The sequence below is a fragment of the Oppia nitens genome, unplaced genomic scaffold (genome assembly GCF_028296485.1).
Source record: "Oppia nitens isolate AA-2021 unplaced genomic scaffold, nextdenovo-longstitch-racon4-pilon3 scaffold35_pilon_pilon_pilon, whole genome shotgun sequence".
Taxonomy (NCBI): Eukaryota; Metazoa; Arthropoda; class Arachnida; order Sarcoptiformes; family Oppiidae; genus Oppia; species Oppia nitens.
Window position 1 is genome coordinate 459,022 of NW_026533216.1, and position 19,553 is coordinate 478,574.

The 19,553-nt window shown below is 22.8% G+C and overlaps 2 protein-coding genes across 2 annotated transcripts in view; both read right to left on the reverse strand.

The window, feature by feature from the left end:
* Positions 1 to 157: 157 nt before the first annotated feature.
* Positions 158 to 3,817, reverse strand: LOC128957041 (organic cation transporter protein-like). Its single transcript, XM_054302757.1, has 7 exons — positions 3,519 to 3,817; positions 3,361 to 3,444; positions 2,559 to 2,817; positions 1,631 to 2,484; positions 1,273 to 1,412; positions 690 to 767; positions 158 to 182 (listed from the first exon to the last, which is right to left on the reverse strand). Exons 1-7 carry the CDS (start codon positions 3,744 to 3,746, stop codon positions 158 to 160), a joined length of 1,668 nt encoding a protein of 555 aa, XP_054158732.1. The 5' UTR covers positions 3,747 to 3,817.
* A 1,449-nt stretch (positions 3,818 to 5,266) lies between these two features.
* The window catches only part of LOC128957042 (organic cation transporter protein-like), a 41,785-nt gene continuing 27,498 nt past the window's right edge, over positions 5,267 to 19,553 (reverse strand). Inside the window, exons 3-6 of the mRNA XM_054302758.1 lie at positions 6,877 to 7,135; positions 5,950 to 6,809; positions 5,700 to 5,839; positions 5,267 to 5,345 (exon numbers count right to left, since the gene is read on the reverse strand). Of these exons, the coding sequence (XP_054158733.1) occupies positions 5,267 to 5,345; positions 5,700 to 5,839; positions 5,950 to 6,809; positions 6,877 to 7,135 (1,338 nt within the window). The remainder of the gene's footprint in view (positions 5,346 to 5,699; positions 5,840 to 5,949; positions 6,810 to 6,876; positions 7,136 to 19,553) is intronic.

Genomic DNA, 19,553 nt, shown 5'->3' on the forward strand with positions numbered 1-19,553 from the left:
TTTTTATATATATATATATAAATTTTATATAAATACTCATTAAATTATTTTTTCAAAAATAAAATAAATGTTTTTCAATTCTATGTAATTTTTAATAATAATTTATTTTTTAAKATATATAAATATTAATACTTTTTTTAATGTGTGGTTATCTTTATTAAAACTTATGTATACAACATGTGCTGAAAAAATTAAATAAAATTAAATATCATTTATAAAAATTTTCCATTATTTTTTTAAGTACACTAAATTTGATTATTATTATTATTATTATTTTATTTCTTTAATAAAATGTTATCTATTAATATACTGTATATATATATATTTTTTAATTTTTAATATCCTATTTATCACATATTAATAGTTAATAACACTTGGTAGTCATTTATTTTTTAGAGATAATATTGAATGCATTTTTTTAAAAATAAATAACAAATTAAATATTACTTGAATTATTTTCCACAACTAATTAATTATAAAAGTTTTATTTATTTATTTATTTTAAAAAAAATTATAATTACTAATTTTTATCATAATAATAACAAAATTAATGATAAAATTTTATTTTTTACAAAAAATATCAATTAATAAAATTAACATTTAATTTAGTATTATTATTATTATTATTTATATATTATAAACTATTAAATTTATATAATATATTGATTAGTTAGGATTTATTATTAAAATACACTTTAAAATCATTATTAGCATCATCATCATCGTTGTTTTTAATTTGATTATGATTTTTATTTTTGCGTTTCCTCCTATAAAAAAATTATTTATTTATTAAAAATTTTAAAAAAATTATATTTATATTATTAATGTATTCGTTAGTCACAAATTAAAATTACATAAAAAAACTTATTATTATAAATTTTAAGGACTCATTTTTAAATAAATAAATTTTTTTTTTTTGCCAAAAAATCATATTTTATTTACTAATTAATTACTATCAATAAATAATATATTAAATGCTAATTCATAATAAATATTATTTTTTTTATAAATAATAATTTTTTTTAATATCATTAAATTATTTATTGCATGATATATTGTATTTGTTGTTTTTGTTTTAATTAGTAAACAGTCTAATAATTTTATAAACAAAAAATAAATTCATATCTATTGATAAACTAGATATAAATTTATAAATATTTAATATATAAAATATCGTGCAATTAATTTGCGGTGTTTTTAAATTTTTTTTAATGATTGATCTAATGTTTAACTAACTAATAATATAATATAACTAATATTAATATAACAAACCTATTGAGTTGTTCAGCCTCTTCGACAGTATCGGCAATTTGTTGGCCACGAGTTTCGGGTAGAAAATGTATGGACACACCGTCGGCAATGGACAGACCACCGTAAATGGACAGTACGACACTCATACCTGTATAGATATTCTGGTATAAAACACACACACAAACAAATACAAACAAAATAATAATATTAGATATGAAATATAACTWTATATATATATGTATTGATCAGAGAGACAGAGAGACAGAGAGACAGAGAGAAAGAGAGAGAAAGAGAGAGAAAGAGAGAGAAAGAGAGAGAAAGAGAGAGAAAGAGAGAGAAAGAGAGAGAAAGAGAGAGAAAGAGAGAGAGAGAGACATACCAGCTCTTTGACAAACGGGGCTAATATAGAGCCGACACGTGCGGCCACTGAACACGAACCGACACCTACTTGTCGGACAACAGTCGGATAGACTTCCGCTGCATAGACATAGATGACAACAAACGAACTGGTAATGAAAAACTTGCCAATCAATGCCACAGTAACCCGAGGCCAGATGGCTGTCATCGATAGAAACGGTAGTACACCGAAACACGACAGTCCACTCAAATACATTAGTGCCGAACTGAGTGGTCGACGGCCGACAAATTTGAAGGCCACTACCGGAAACACAATACTGGGAAACTCCAGTAGACCGGCAATCAAAAAGTTGATAAACAAATCGCCGCCAAAGTCGCCGATGTTCAACGATATACCGTAATAGACAAATGCATTGACAAACCACGTAAAGTACATGATTAGGGTTGTCCTCCTCAGGTTCGGTGATTTCATTATCTCCCAAATATATGTCAAATTGGACTTAGATTTCGGCTTTTGTTGTCCACCGCCACCACCGCTTGACTGCTGTTCCTCATCGGTGGTCGACATTTTCAACTGTTCCAACTGACGCTCGAGTAGTCCGCTATCGTCGGCCAATGAGTTCATTTGGACGGCCCGTTTGAATACCCGTTCAGCCTGTGTCCAGCGGCCGTGTGTGGTCAGCCATCGAAGCGATTCGGGTATGAATATAAGCCAGACCAGCCACGGCAGTTCAATCAGCGAAGTGGTCAGCAACAGGTGCCGGAAGTTTGGCAACAGGTAGGCAATACCCGGCAATAGACAGTAGCCCAGTGCCCAACCCAACTGGAAATACATGCCCAACGAGGCTCTATGTTTAGGCCCAACACATTCGGTAACTAATATTATTTTTAAATGAAAAAAATTAATTAATAAAATGGTATGTCATATATGATACTGTTTTTATACATACCTAACATAAATGTAGTCAAATAGCGACCGTTGCATACCATTCCCAGTATGAAACGCGATATCATAAAATGTGTAATATTGACGGCCAATGCACTTGAAAGTCCGGCAGCTATTTCCAGTATTAGCGACGCCCATAGTATGGGTATTCGGCCGAATCGGTCGGATAATCCACCAAATATGACACCTCCCAGTGCAAAGCCCAACATATAGAGCGATTCGGATAGTGAGGCCATACCCCGCCAATCGCATATAAGGTGCCACTATATATATATATGAGGAAACGGGAGATTAATAATATACTATATATATATATAAAATAATAAATTACAGTAACCGGGTATTTATTTTATCAGTATTATTATTTTAACTATTAGTTAGTATAATAACTAATACTTAATTAATTAATTTTTAAAAAAAGTTTATCTAATAATAATAAATTATAGTAACCGGGTATTTATTTTTATCAGTATTATTATTTTAACTATTAGTTATTATTAGTTATTATATTTAATTAATAATTAAAAAAAATAGTTTATCTAATAATAATAATATTAAATTACAGTAACCGGGAATTTATTTTTATTAGTATTATTATTATTACTATTAGTTAGGATAATAACTAATAATTAATTAATTAATAATTTTAAAAAAAAGTTTATCTTATAATAATAATAATAATAAATTATAGTAAACGGGTATTTATTTATATTTTTATTATTATTATTATTATTATTATTACTATTAATTAGTATAATAATTAATAATTAAAAAAAAAGTTTATCTAATAATAATAGTATGATTACCTCATCGATGATTGTCCTTTTGAACACTGATTTATCAAACGTCCAGTTTTGACAACCAGTTAGACAATAATCAATTGATTGTGACTTTTAAATAATTTTTTTAAAAAAATGATTAAATTAATTTAATTAATTAATTTAATTAAAAACTAAACTACTACCTGATTGTTAGCACTAGTAGTAGCACCGTCATCACCGCACCAGTAGTCAACTTTGGGTGCATAGAAAGTTACGGCCAAATTGTTTAACGATGAAAACAGTGATATACTGATTGAAAACAGTGCTATATTTAGCTGCCAACGACCCCATTCACCCACTATATCGGTCACATGTCGGACAACAACACCTACAGGAGGACTACTACTACTACCGGTGCTACGGCTCTTCATTAATATTTGCTGTCGAGTTTGTAACCGTATATACCGGTACAGTAGGTGTGTGTGTGTGTGGTATAGTATATCAAATTTGATTAATAGTTATATTTTTTATATACAAAAAAAATAATTTTAATAGAAATAACAAAAAATATTATTATTATGATTATTATTAATGATAAATAAAGTTATGTAAAAATATGATAAATATTTTTTTTTATTTATTGAATACACACACACTATAAAAATATTTATGTTATTTTAGCTGACAATACACTTGTATACTGTATTATTGTTATGTAATTACATACTCTATGGTATTATAGATGACTACTAATAGCAATCAAAAAATATGTTTTATTAGATAACCAACAGTTATAATAATAATAATAATAATAATAATACAGTAGTAGCAGTAGTAGTAATAATATATATATATATTTAAATAAAAAATATGTTGTGTATTATAAAATTCAATATAAATATATTGATTGATAAATAAACAAACTTTTTCACACTAATATAATAAATTAAAAAAAATTTTTTTTTACTATATTAAGCAAACAGTAGTTATTTAGTTTTAATTATTATTATTTTTTTGTCAATTATAGTTAATTGAAAATTTTTAGTTTGAATAGATATAAACAATAGATATCAATATATATATATATATATATAATTATGATAGTGAAGAAAAAAATTTCAGATATTTATGTCAAATATGACAATCATTTAAAAAATAAAATTTATTGAAAATTTATTATTTTTTTAGCTATATCATTTTCATAATTGAAATATAAATTTCAATTTAATTCAGGGTTACCATTATATACTGTATACTACTATCAACTAAGTTTATAATGATATTATATATATATATATATATATATATATATATATATATAAATGTTATATTAAACAGGATGCATGTTTATTATAAAAGTTATTATATGTTTATTTATTAGTATTAAGTAAGTATTAATACTAAAAAAATAATTTAATCAAAATAAAGTACTTTATAATAATGTCAAAAATAAATAAATAACTATTTTTCTAAATAACTAAATTATCTCAATATTTAATATGAAAATTACTATTTAGTAATACTATAGTAGTTTCCAATGACAAATAATATTAATAATAATAATAATAATAATAATATTAATGTTATTTAGAAATTTAAAGTTATCTTAATATTATTTTAAAAAATGTAAATGTAATAGTGTATATAAAATATTCACACTTACAATTTAGCACTATCATTTTATCAATCATTATAATATTAAAATGATTGTTGATAAATTTAAAAAAAATAAATATTTGTTGTTTTCATACAAAAAAAATAAAATATTTTTAGTAAAGTATTGTATATGATAAAATAAAAATAATTAGTTTTAATAAGAAAACTACTTTAATTAATTAAAATTTATTATTATTATTATTATAAAATATACAATTAAATTAGTTTGTTATTTAAATTTTAAATTTAATTAAATTAGTTTTTTAGAAAAATAAAATAAAAGTTAGTTATAATACTATGTTTTTTCTATCAAATTAGTTACATGTAAATTGTAGGCACCATTGTTTGTTTGTTTTATATTTATTGTGCGCCTCCTATAAGATTTTGGATTAAAAATAATATTGATTAAATAAAAATAAAAATAAATATAAACTTAATTATACGATATAATGATATTATAATATACTTTATATTTATTCAATACTATATACAGGTATTATATACAGTAGTATATACAGTATCATACAATAGTATACAATATTATTGATTGATATACAGTATTATATAATCTTATATATAAATTATAAACTTATATACTGTAGTACAGGTGTATATAACTATTGAATAATATTTTTTGTTTTATTTATAATTTTTGTAATTCAAAACTATTATATAAAATATTATATATATATATATATATTATATATTATTATTATTATTATCCAAACCTATTGAGTTGTTCCGCTTCATCAATAGTATCGGCAATTTGTTGGCCACGAGTTTCGGGTAGAAAATGTGCTGACACACCGTCGGCAATGGACAGACCACCGAAAATGGACATTACGACACTCATACCGGTATAGATATTCTGTACAAACAAACAAAAAATAATAATAATAATTGAATTGAATATAATTATTAAGTTAGATTTATATCAATATATAATAAAATAAATAAAAATGTTTTGCACAGACATACCAGCTCTTTGACAAACGGGGCTAATATAGAGCCGAAACGGGCGGCCACTGAACACGAACCGACACCCACTTGTCGGACAACAGTCGGATAGACTTCCGCCGCATAGACATAGATAACACCGTAGGAACTGGTTATAAAAAATTTGCCAATCAAGGCCACGGTTAGTCGGGGCCAGACACTCGGCACTGTTAGTAGAGGTATGACAGCCAAACACGACAGTCCGCTCAGATACATAAGTCCTGAGGTCAGGGGTCGACGTCCAATATAGGGGAAAGCCATCAACGGAAACAGATAACTGGGAAATTCAATCAGACCGGCAACGAAAAAATTGATAAACAAATTGCCACCGAAGTCGCCGATGTTTAATGATATGCCGTAATAGACAAACGAGTTGACAAACCATGTGAAGTACATGATTAGGGTTGTCCTACGGAGGTTTGGTAGCATAAATATATCGTAAAATCGGGGTTTATGTCTATTATTATTATTATCATTATTTGATTTTATGGTTATCTCATCACTATTATCATCATCACTGTTGGTTACATCAATTTTGGACAATTCAATTGATGGTTGACTATCTAGACAATTGTCAGACAATTTATTCAATCTAAGCGCCCGTTTTATTTCCCGCTCAGCCCGTCCTAACTGTCCATTGGCTAACAGCCAACGGGGCGATTCGGGTATGACTATCAACCAAACCAACCATATGGTCTCAGGTATAGACGTAGCTAACAACAGGTGCCTAAAGTTTGGCAACATATAGCTAATACCTGGTAGTAGACAGTAGCCGAGTGCCCAACCAATTTGGACAGCCATACCAAATGTGGCCCTGTATTTAGTGCCCACACATTCGTTAACTAAATAGTAATTAATATGTTTTTTAATATTAATTTTTTTATAAAAATATTTTATATATACTGATACCTAACATAAATGTGGTCAACAATCGGCCGTTTGATGCAAATGCCAATATCATACGCGATATAATAAACTGTATAATATTGACGGCCAGTGCACTGGATAGGCCGGCCATTATTTCTAGTATAACTGTTAACCATAGTATCGGTTGTCTACCGAAACGATCTGATAGACAGCCAAATATTAAGGCTCCCAATACATAGCCAACCATATATAGTGATTGAGATAGCGATGCCAATCCATGTTTATCGCAGGTTAGGTCCCACTGGAGATCAATATTTAATTAAAAAAAATAATTTTATTAATTATAAACTAATTTCATAGTTATATAATAATATCAAAATATTTGTTTGTAACTGTAATTATTTTTTAATCAATTATCTTTAATTATTTTTTTGTAAGTATCAAAAATAAAAAATTATATTATACTTTATATAATATTAAATACTTCTAAAAATAATAATATTAAATATATATTCCTAAATAAAATTAATTCATTTAAAGTTAATGTTTTAAAACTTGTTTAAATAATTTTTTTGTTGTTGAAGTGATTAATATAAAGTCTGAATAATTATATAAATATGTGATTATTATTATTATTATTTTAAGTTTTATTCAATAGTAAACACATTGCAATTGAAAGATGCAACCGTTGTTATGGCAACACAGCATCAATTTATTTATTTATCAACACTAATAATAATAATACAAACTATTAGTATTTGGAAATTTGTGTGTTTGTTAAATAATTTGTTTTTTTAAAATTTTGTTAATTAAATTAACTAAAAAAATGTTATATTTTTTCAACAACAAAACAAAATTTAATCTATAGATAATTTTATTATTATTTTATTTGTTAATAATATTTTTATCAACTTAACTAACTATTAGTTATCTGTTATTATTATTTTTACTACTATTGTTATTACAACTATAACTTATTTGTGAAAAATATACTGTAGTTATAAATAATTATTTTTTTTATAATAAAAAATATATATTGATAATAATATTATAATTTATTATCTTAATGTCATCATCATCACTGTGCCGGCTGATTATAATAAATATTTCAACCGTAATATTGTTAGTGATAAATGTGCTTGTCCTGTTTATTGGTACCAGCTACATTGTCCAAACAACCTGGATACTCTATCAATTTAACAACAACAATTTTATCCTAATCATAATCATTAAGCTTATCATACTAGCCGTTACTGTCGTCCTAATGATTATGTCAGCTATTAGGCTAATACAGGTGCTGGATCAATTCAAACTACTAAATCAACAACAACACCAACACACCCATACCTATACCATATATGTTAATTTGGGACTGGTATTCAAAATACTACCCATCAAATATTGGTTAACCAGTCCATTGATTGTTTCAGTGTTTATAGTTACGTTAAAATTGTTGCGGTCCCGGTTTAATAACCATCAACTAGAGCTGACACTGTTGATGATTATCTATTTGACCATTTTATGGCAATCGGTTTGTTGGCTAAAACCTACTACTAATACTACCGTCACCACTATCAACTATGGTGATGGTGGTGGTGGATATAGTCAGGTATTACATAGTGGAACCAGTGGTGGTGGTAGTAATATATGGACAAACAATAGTATTAATAGTTATAATAATAATTGCCATAATATAGTATTTATGGCACCATCATCACCACCACCTGAGCCAACAGCACCACCACCAACACAATTGTTAGATATACTATCAACTAATAATAATACTACTGATAGATTAGATACTGAACCGCCAGTCTATGAAATGCCGCCCAGTTATCAACAAGCGGTACAACTATTAGATATGCAAATGTTTGTTAAGTTATAATATAGATAATTAAAAAAATAAATTTATTTATTTATTTTTCATGTAAGCTAAAAAAAATTTGTACTAATTTATATTAGGAAATATTTTATCAATGTCAAATAAAAATTATCATATACAGTAGTTTTTTTTAAATAAATAAAATATATTTAATTAAACCATAATGTGCTATTAAATGTTTTTTATCAATGTGTTTTAAATACATTTTATAGATATATTTAAACACTTAATCATTAAAAAATAAATAATTTTATTAAAGTTTTATATTTAATTTTAATCAATTCCTACTCTATTGTGTATTATATATTAATTATTGAAAATTATATAATGTATTATAATTTATTAGAAATTAATTATTTTTTTTTAAATCAGTGTAAAATATGTATTATAAAATACCCTGTTTATATATTCGATTAATATTGCCTAAAAAAATTTGTAATAATAATAATCATATATTTTTATATAAACAAAAAATTATTATCATTTCAGTAATATGATGCAATATTGCCATAGCAACCGCATCATCAATATATATATAGTGATGAAAACTAATAGATGGAGTCTAGTTTCATATTATATCAATATAAATATATTTATAATCATATTTAAAAAAATTGTTATGGCAACCCCACCCCCATCCAGCAACAATTTATTAATTGTATTTATTTATTTTTTAAAAATAAAACACACTACTAATAATAATAATGATAAAACTAATTACAATATAATAATTAAAACAAATTGTTTGTTTTATAAATAAATTGTTTTCATAATATAATTTTCTAAATAAATAAACAAAAATATTTATAATAATAATAATAATAAAGTAAAATGAGTTATTATTTCAACAAAAATAATCAAATTGATATAGACAATTTTAATTATTATTATTATTATTATTTTGTTGATTAGTATTTTCAAACAAAAATAAAAAATTTAATAATCAAATTAATTAACTACTACTACTATAACCAGTATAATCAATAATAAAATAATAATAATATATCATAAATATTATCATTAAACAAATAAAATGTGCCGGCTTATTAAAAATTTGTGTGCTGGATTATTGATCACGCTGAATCTACTAGGTCTATTTATCGGTACCAGTTACATTGTCATAGGTACCTTGATACGATATCTACACGATGATAGTAGAAAACTAAATTACTATTTTACCATGATCATTACGATTACCTTGCTTGGTTGTACATTGTTCATAATGGTTACAGCAACAATTAGTCTCAGAGAGATACTGGATCAATTTAGACAGCAACTAGTATTGAATGGTATATACACTATACATACACCCCTACCAACTAAATTGATTGGTAATAATTTGGCCATAATATTCAAAATTAGGCCTATCCAATATTGGCTAACCGGGCCCTTGATTATCACAATGATTATTGTCATATTAATTAAATGGTCCTGGTATATTGGCCTGTTTGAATTGACCTGTTTGTTGGTTATCTATTTGAAACTTATGTGGCACTCGGTTTGTTGGCTAAAACCTACTAATACTAGTAGTACTACCGATACTACCAATAGTGGTGGTCAGGTATTACATAATGGAACGGGTGGTAGTGTATCGACAAACAATATGAATAGTATTAGTAATACTATTAATAATAGACATATAGTTTTGATGCCACCCGAGCCATCAGCACCGCCAGCAACACAACAATTGTTAGCTATACTATCATCTAATAGTACATCAATTGATAATAGTATTAGCTATAGTACTGGTAATGTGCCAATAGATCATCACCATTATCAGCATCATCATCATCGCCAGCACAGGGATGTACCCACAGCGCCAACAGCACCACTAGTAGGACAGTTAGCATCATCAGATGCTGAACAGCCACCACCAGTGTATGAAATGCCGCCCAGTTATCAACAAGCGGTTGAACATAATAGACAAGTGTTTGTTACATATGATTGATTTGATTGATTAAAATTTATTTATTTTTGTAATTATGTTAACTTCAATTAAATCAAACAAAAAAAGTAATGTATTTTTTTATCTAGTTTACTGTATATTTCAATATTAATAATAATATCATATCATTTACTGTTACTGTACTAATTTATATTATGGAAAATATAAATTATAAATATCAAATTAAAAAATTATCATCTATGTTTTTTAATCAAAAAAAACTATTTAATTAAATATTAATGTAATATTAATAATAATAAATGTTTATCATTACTATTTGATAGTAGATTTAAAAACATTTATTATTTAATTTGATTATATATTTTTTTATACATAATTAATTATTTTTTATAATTATTTATTTTAGCAAATTTTACTGATATAATATTAGATATATTTAAATATTGTATTATTTATTGATGTATTTATTTTGTGACTAATATGTACAAGTAATATGTTTTATTTTTAAAAATAATTTTTAATAAAAATATTAAATCAACTATATGTATTAATTTTTTTTATTAATATTTGTTGATTAACTATTTAATTTAATAATTAAATGTTACATATATATAAAAATTTGTTATATGTTTTAAAAAAAACTTAAAATCAATATTTTGTTTTTTTAAAAGTTAATTATCTTATTTTATCAGTAGTTGTTTAGATTATTATTTTTTAGGCATTTTTTGTTGTTGTTGAAAAATGTGTAAATATTTTTTTAATTATTGAAAAAAATATCCAACAGATCGTACATGATGCAACAACAACATTGCTATGGTAACCGCATCAATATAATAAATTTTATACATTTATATACACCATATATACAGTATATACTGTAATGTTTACAACACAGTTAGAAAACAGTGATAAACATATACTAATTGTTTACATATATATATACAGTATATAAGATATAAAAAAATGTACGTGGTAAATTTTTGATAATTTTTAATGAATTAAATAAGAAAAATGACCCTGCTAGATTGTTGCGCCGAACTAACTATCATGCTCAATTTGCTAACATTATTTATCGGTACCAATTATATTGTCGTACGTGCTATACTAATATTGCACACTAGTCGCCGCTACCCGGGTGGTTTGACCCAGATGCTAATGGACTGGTATCTATTAGCCAGCTCACTGGCCATTATGACCCAATCGCTATTGATTGTGGGTCGGGTACGCGACAAGTTTAGACTAATACAGGTGCCCACTAACAACCCGTGGCCACATTTGGCCAATATATTTATTATACGACCCGTCCAATGTTGGCTACTGCCACCAGTAATTATCATCGGTTATATTATACTAGTAATTGACAGCACAAAACTACCATGGTCCAACTATTTAATCGACAATAATAATAGTTATCCATATAGTAATATTTTATTGATAATATTACTAATATTGTTTCCCATATTAGTATTACCAGCGCTTAGTTGGCTAAAACCAACCCCTACTCGTATTATTAATAATCCTAATACTAGTAGTGATGATAGTCTAGTAAACGATTGTATACTACATATACTTGGTCTGGACTTTGATATCAATAATCAAAGACATCCCAATGATAATAGGATTTCCAGACAAATGATTAATTGGATAACCGATAGTACAGGTGCTGCTGGAGATCATAGCCGTCATCATCGACAGCACAGGGATGTGCAACCACTAACAACAACTACAGTATCGGTGGCTACCACTAGATCTATGACTACCCCCACAATCACCACTACTACCACCACCGACAACACATTCACAACATCAATAGGACAGTTAGCAACAACACCAACACCCCCAGCATCGGGTGCTGAACCGCCAGTCTATGAAATGCCGCCCAGTTATCAACAGGCAGTACAACATAATAGACAAGTGTTTGTTACCATTGATTAAAGATAACAATTATTATACATACAGTATATACAGTATATAATCATTGAATATCTATAAATATTTTTATTTTAATATTATTATTATTATTATTGTTATATATTTTTAATAATCTAATGATTACTTAATAATTATAAAAATATTTAAAAATAAATAAATTTTGTTTAATAAAATTAATTAATTAATTATATGTAATATAAATGAAATAAAAATTAGAAATATATATATAAGCACTTAAATGTAAAAATAATTATATTACTAAATAATAGTTTATAAATTTAGTTAAACTTTTTTTTAAAAAAGAATATAGAAATTTGTTTTAGTTTAAATTTAAAATAATTTAAATATTTATAGGGAATTGACTAGTAATTTATAGTGATTTTATTAAAAATTTATTGGGAATTTATAGGAAATTGACTGGGAATTTACTGGAAATTTACTGGAAATTTACTGGAAATTTATTGGAAATTAATTGGGAATTTATAGGGAATTTAATAGGAATTAATTGGGAATTTATAGGGAATTAATTGGGAATTAATTGGGAATTTATTATGAATTTATAGGGAATTTACTGTTAATTTATAAGGAATTTACTCAAATTTAGCTTAATTTAAAATTTGGAAACTCAATTATTTTATCATTAAAATAACTGAAAAGTTTATGATAAAAAAATATATTAAATTATATATCACATTGAATTTTACAATTATATTAGAAAACTTTTATAAAACAAAATCAAATGTAAGTTAATAATTAGTTTTTTAAAATTTAATATTTTTTTAGTCGTATAAATATCATATGTAATTAAAAAGTTAAAAAAACACCAACTAATTTTTATAAAAAAAATAATACATGTTAAAAAAATTAACAAATGATAGTATTTATTAGAAAAATAATAAAAAAAACTAAATTAAAATTTAATAAACTGTTAATAAATTTTAATTATAGCTAATGTCATAAATATAATAATGTAATTATAAACAATTTTTTTTAATAAATTATTAATATATTTATAACAATTTTTTTTTGTTTTTTTCCCATTAATATCTATTTTTCATCAAATTGATAATGTTTATTAATATATATATATATAATTAATTTCTATTAACTTAACACTAAAACTAATATTAATTAAACAATGGCAACAAATTTTTATAATAAAAAAAAATAATTTTATAAAACATAGTTTTTGACAGAAATAATTATATATTATTTATTTTGAAAAAAATCATAGTATATCATTAATGGCAAACATATTAAATACAGGAATTAAAATTTTTAATAAAACATTTTTAATAGTTATTAGTATTATATAAAAATTAAATATATATTATTTATTTAACTTAAAATAATAAAAATAATATATTTTTATTTTTAACAACAATATTACTTCAATAGTTTATTATAGATTATTATAAACTATTTTTTAATTAAAACCGATATGATTGATAACAATTGTTTAGCACTAATAGACTAATAAATTTAAATATAATAATTTAAATGATAAAAAAATTTCAAAGTAAACAAATTTAGTGAAATATTTAACAAACAAAAAAAACTCAGGTGTTTATTAAAAAAAATAATTATTTAACAATATATAGTTTAGTTAATTTTTTATATATAATTTTTTTCGAAAAATAGTTATTAACAACTTTGGATAAATTTAATAATTATAAACTGGAAAGTAAATTTTTTTAAAACTTTTTTTTAAATTTATTTAACTAAATTAATTTATTATTATAGCTAATATTTACAAATATATATATATCTTGTTTTTTATTAAAGCAATTATTTCCAGTAGTTTAACTAATAAAACAAATTCTATAAATAATTCAAAAAAAAATTAAAATTAAAAATATTAACAATAATACAAAACAATGGCCACAAATTTTTATGATAAAAAATAATTTTATAAAAAAATTAGATAATTATTTAACATTTTACAGTTTATGTAATTTTATAATAAAATAAAAATATTTATTAACAACTTTGGATCGTTTTTTAAAAAAAAAAAAATATTACAATCTTGATGTTAATTTAGTCAAATGGTTTATCGTATAAAACATAACAATTGATCATTTTTTAATATTATTTATTTATTTAAATTTAATTACGGGATTAACTCGATCCACAAACAATTAAATACTTTAATATAGTTTATTTGTTCGAAAAAAATGTAAAACTAAAATTTGTATTTTTTAAAAAAAATTTTTAAATTGTATTTTATCTATTTTAAAAATTATTAATTTTTATTAGTTTAGTAATCATAATATTATAATTTCATTGTTAGCTACCATTTTAAATACTGGGACAGCTTTTTATAGTATAAAATTTGATAATAAATTTAATAAAAATTATTTATCCAAATAATAATTATATGACTGTTTAGTTCAACAATTTTAATTATTTATTAGTATATATTGTTAAATAGTTATTTTAAGTTAAAACTGAACTTATGCTAAAATGTTATTAATATTAATTTAAGACATAATAAATGGAAAATCTGCATATATATTAAATAATGATCACCTAGAATATTTTAAATTTTTGGCAAAAAAATCTTTGAAAATTATTATAAACAATTGTTAGTTTTAATAATTTTAAAATATAATGTTAATTATATTGTAAATAAAAATTTTTATTATCATAGATAATTATTGGCAAAATTTTTTAAAAAAATTCATAATATAGTTTTACCTGAAGATTCAGTACATCAATGCAATAATGTCAACACTACTGATGAATTATATTTTGGGGTCTCAGCACTTGATCACCAATCATATCGCCAATCATTGTCGTCAACCATATAATAGCCAATCACAGCTCACAGTGTTGACAACGGTTTTACTGTTGTCAACACTGAGCTGCTTATAAATACTACTCTCACTACTACCGCACTAGTAGTGCCTAACAATCAGTCAGCAAAGGCACTCATTCACTAACTTACACACATAACTTAATTTTTTATTCAATCAATTAATAATTTTTATTTAACATTTTTTTATTTAAAACAAATTTTTCATTATTTTATTAACATTTACAGTTTTATAAAATATAATAATTTATTAACAACTTTTTTTTAAAAAAAAAAGATTACGATTTTGATGTAAATTTAGTCAACAATTTATCGTAAAAAACAACAATAGATCATTTTTTTAATAATATTATTTGTTATTTAAATTTAATTACTGGAATAACATCAAACAAACAATTTCTATATTTCAATATAGTTAAATTTATTTTTAAAAAATTGTAAAATTAAAATCTGTAAATTTGTAAATTTATTAAAATAGAAAATATACATGTATATTATCTATTTTAAAAATTATCAGTTTAGAAAGAAATATTAGGTGGTAGTGGTATTGTCTATCATTATAATCACCCGGTGCTCAACAACAACAACTATCAACCAATTAAACATATAGTATGCTATCGGGAAAACCGGTACAAACATTATATACCCAAACCGCCTAAACGTGCCCTAACTTATGATGAATGGCTAGCGAATAGATCGGATCGGTTGAAATTTTTACAATCATTTATACACGGATTTGGCGGTCTGGGTAGGGTTGGTCGGGAGGGTTAGACCATCGCTGGATTTATCTATCAATTATCAGAAATATTTGATTTATATTTTAAATACGAAAAAGTTACGGAAATTTTAGACGAACGTCAAGATATTCTACAATTATCAGCGTTTACTGTATGCTTGAATAAAGTATTATATGTTAAGCAAGGTTTGATTGATAAGTATTTTTCAAAAAACTAAAAAAATTTATAAATCAAACACAACTAGCAATTAATTCTAAACAATATACACTCATGGACAAAACAATCTGTGAAAGGTTTGAGACCTAATAACTTAAAAAACTACTGGATCAATTTTGATAAAGTTTATGGTAATGATAGAGTATATAATCTAGTTTATATAAAATTAAAAAAATTGTTTAAAAATAATATAAGTAATTTTTAAAAATTAATTAAAAAATGATAAAATGTATGGAAGCAACCCTTAATGCTGGTAACGATATTAATGAAAAACACAAAACTTTTCACTTATATTATTATAACTTTTAAATGACTAGTTTTAAAAAATTAATATTAATTATATGAAATCTTGATTATATAATGTACATCTACGACTAAACTGTATCAAAATTGATCCAGTAGTTTTTAAGATATTAGGACTCAAACCTTTCACAGATTGTTTTGTCCAATACTGTATATTACTAAAAAAATATCTAAATAATCTAAAACTGTTATTATATAATTCAACAGTGTTTGGGATGAAATCATATTTAAATTTATTATTAGTTTTAATATCTATTGTCAGTATAGATAATTTTAAGGACAACCATATATTTTTTTTAAATATATATTTATAGATTTGCTAATCGACTAAAATATATGCATAAAATGTATGTATAATTCAATGAAAAAATATATGTTTTTCTAACCTAATTAAATCTAACTAACCAAGATAATTGATATTTATAATTTTTCTTGAAGAAAAACAATCATTATAATTTAATTATATTAATAGATAAATTTAATTATTTATAAACAATATATATCTTTTTGGTATTTATAATCATAATATAAAAATATGTTTCATATAATAAACAAATTGAATAACCAAATAACAAACTAAATATTCAACTAATTAACATAGATAATTTTTTAGATTTTTTTGATAATAATAATCGAAAATTTTTTTTATCAAATTTTATCAGATGCAAAAAATTAATATTTCAATTTAATTGAATATATATATTTTTTTTTATTATTTTTACATTTATCATTTTTGTAAAAAAATGTAAAATTCTAACCTAATTAACTAATCAAACTAAATTATTGATATTGAATATTGATTGTAAATTAAAAAATGTCAAAAGTTTTATCCAGTATTTATTCCGAGAAAAAAAAACTTGGGGAATTGATATTTAATTTGATGAATTAACAATTAACAACTTTGGATAATTTTTATGTTTTTAAAATAAATGGGTAAAAAAGTAAAAAAAACATAAAAATACAGAAATTATAATAAATTTACATTTTTTTTAAATAATTTTTACAATTAAATAAAACAACAAATATATTAATATGTAATAATAAAATGAAAAGTCAAACTAATAAAAACAATACTTTATTGTAAGTATTTTTTAAAAAAATGTCAAAATAAATTTCTAAGTTTAAATTATTAAGATTTTCATAAATTTAATATTAATAATAGTCAAAGTTTGCAATTAATAATTAGATTAATCAAAATTCTGGTTTTATGTTTACAAAAGTCACTGACACATGAAATGATTGATGTACTGAATGTTTAGGTATAACTATATTTGAAATATTCATTAATTTAAAACGTATTTCTATTAAAAACGGAATTGTATTAAATATGTATTATTTATTTTATTTGTTATTTGTGATAGATATTATTTTTGCTTAATATATATATAATTTAGTTTTTTACTCAATCTATCATTGTTTTCATAATCTTAAGACTGAAAAAAATTTTATTATTCAAATAATTGTATTGTTTTTATATCAATAATATTACAAAAAATTTTAACAAATTTAAAATCGAAAGACAACTGGTTATATGTGAGACCAATAGGTTTTAAAATTTTTAAAAATATCTTAAACAATACATTATTAGCAATCGATAGATAAATGTTATGTATTACGTTATTCAATAGATGTTTTAAAACTATTAGAATTTATTAAAACAAATTATAAATATAATATTGATATATTTGTTGATAAAAAATTTTCAAACTATATAGAAATATTATATTTCTAAATCATGGTATCCTGATTTATTCAACTATGTTAAAAGCAACTTAAAAATAATTTGTATATGCTAAAACATTAAATAACATTAATTCGACCATGGTAATTATATAAATAAAATATATGTTTAGTTTGTTATTTAATCATTGTTTTAAAAACTATAGTTAAATCATAGTTAAATCAATCAGTCGTATTACAATCGATTGAATTGTATAATTCACTTGTAGTTTTATTTTTAATATAAACTGATTATTTTTAAATATTTTACAAATTTTTTTTTAACAATATATATATAGTTTGGCTAATTTTTATTATATATAAATTATAAATTTCATTCATTGAAAAACTTTGGATTTTTATTATTTTAAAGTAAATGGGTAAAAGATAAAAAAAATATTAAAATAGTGGAATAAAAAAAATTATTATTCTAAGCAGTAAAAAAATTAAATACCTTACAAATTATTATATTAATTACAATAATACCCATATAAATATAGTAAAATATAATATAAATAAAATATATTTTAAAAATTATTTTTTATGTTTGGCTAGTTTATACTTATCATGTTGTTTGTTTGGATTATTTTATCGTTCAATTTCACCAAGATAACTCACAAATTTTTTGTTGGCATTGATATATTTTTTTTGAATAATTATGGTCAACATCAACAAAATTAAGTCAATTATTACCTCAAAATTTTTTTTTTTAAAAATTAGCTTTTTAATTTTTATAATTTATATACTAATATGAAACGATTTAATCAGCATTTATTCCGACAAAATAACTTCGGAAAATGTTTATATTAGATATAATAATTTGATAATAAATATTAAATATGTAATACAATATCTATTTAGATAAATACATTTAATAGTAATTTGTTAATTTAGGCCCATATTTATATTAACAAAGGTGTCTTTTAGTATTTTAATGTATATTTTAATTATCATATAAGAAACATATTTAATATTTATTATTAAGACTTTTTTAAAAATTAAAAAACAGTAAATTTATGTTTTTTATATAATTTATTTACACTATAAATTAACAACTTTGGATCATTTATTTTATGATTATAAAATAAAAATCAATAATCAATAGAATTCGGATAAACTATTTAAAATCCAAGTAATTTAAACATTTTTCGTAAACTTAAATTTATTTTTTTAATAAAAATTATTGGATATTTATAACAATAAAATTAT

Bases quoted from the DNA above. Each gene is read 5' to 3' on its own strand.
- LOC128957041 (XM_054302757.1), bottom strand. From the start codon at position 3,746: ATGAAGAGCCGTAGCACCGGTAGTAGTAGTAGTCCTCCTGTAGGTGTT. The intron at 3,445-3,518 runs GTAGTAGTTTAG...ATTATTTAAAAG, and splicing joins CTACTAGTGCTAACAATCAG to TCACAATCAATTGATTATTG. The intron at 2,818-3,360 runs GTAATCATACTA...ATATATATATAG, and splicing joins AAAGGACAATCATCGATGAG to TGGCACCTTATATGCGATTG.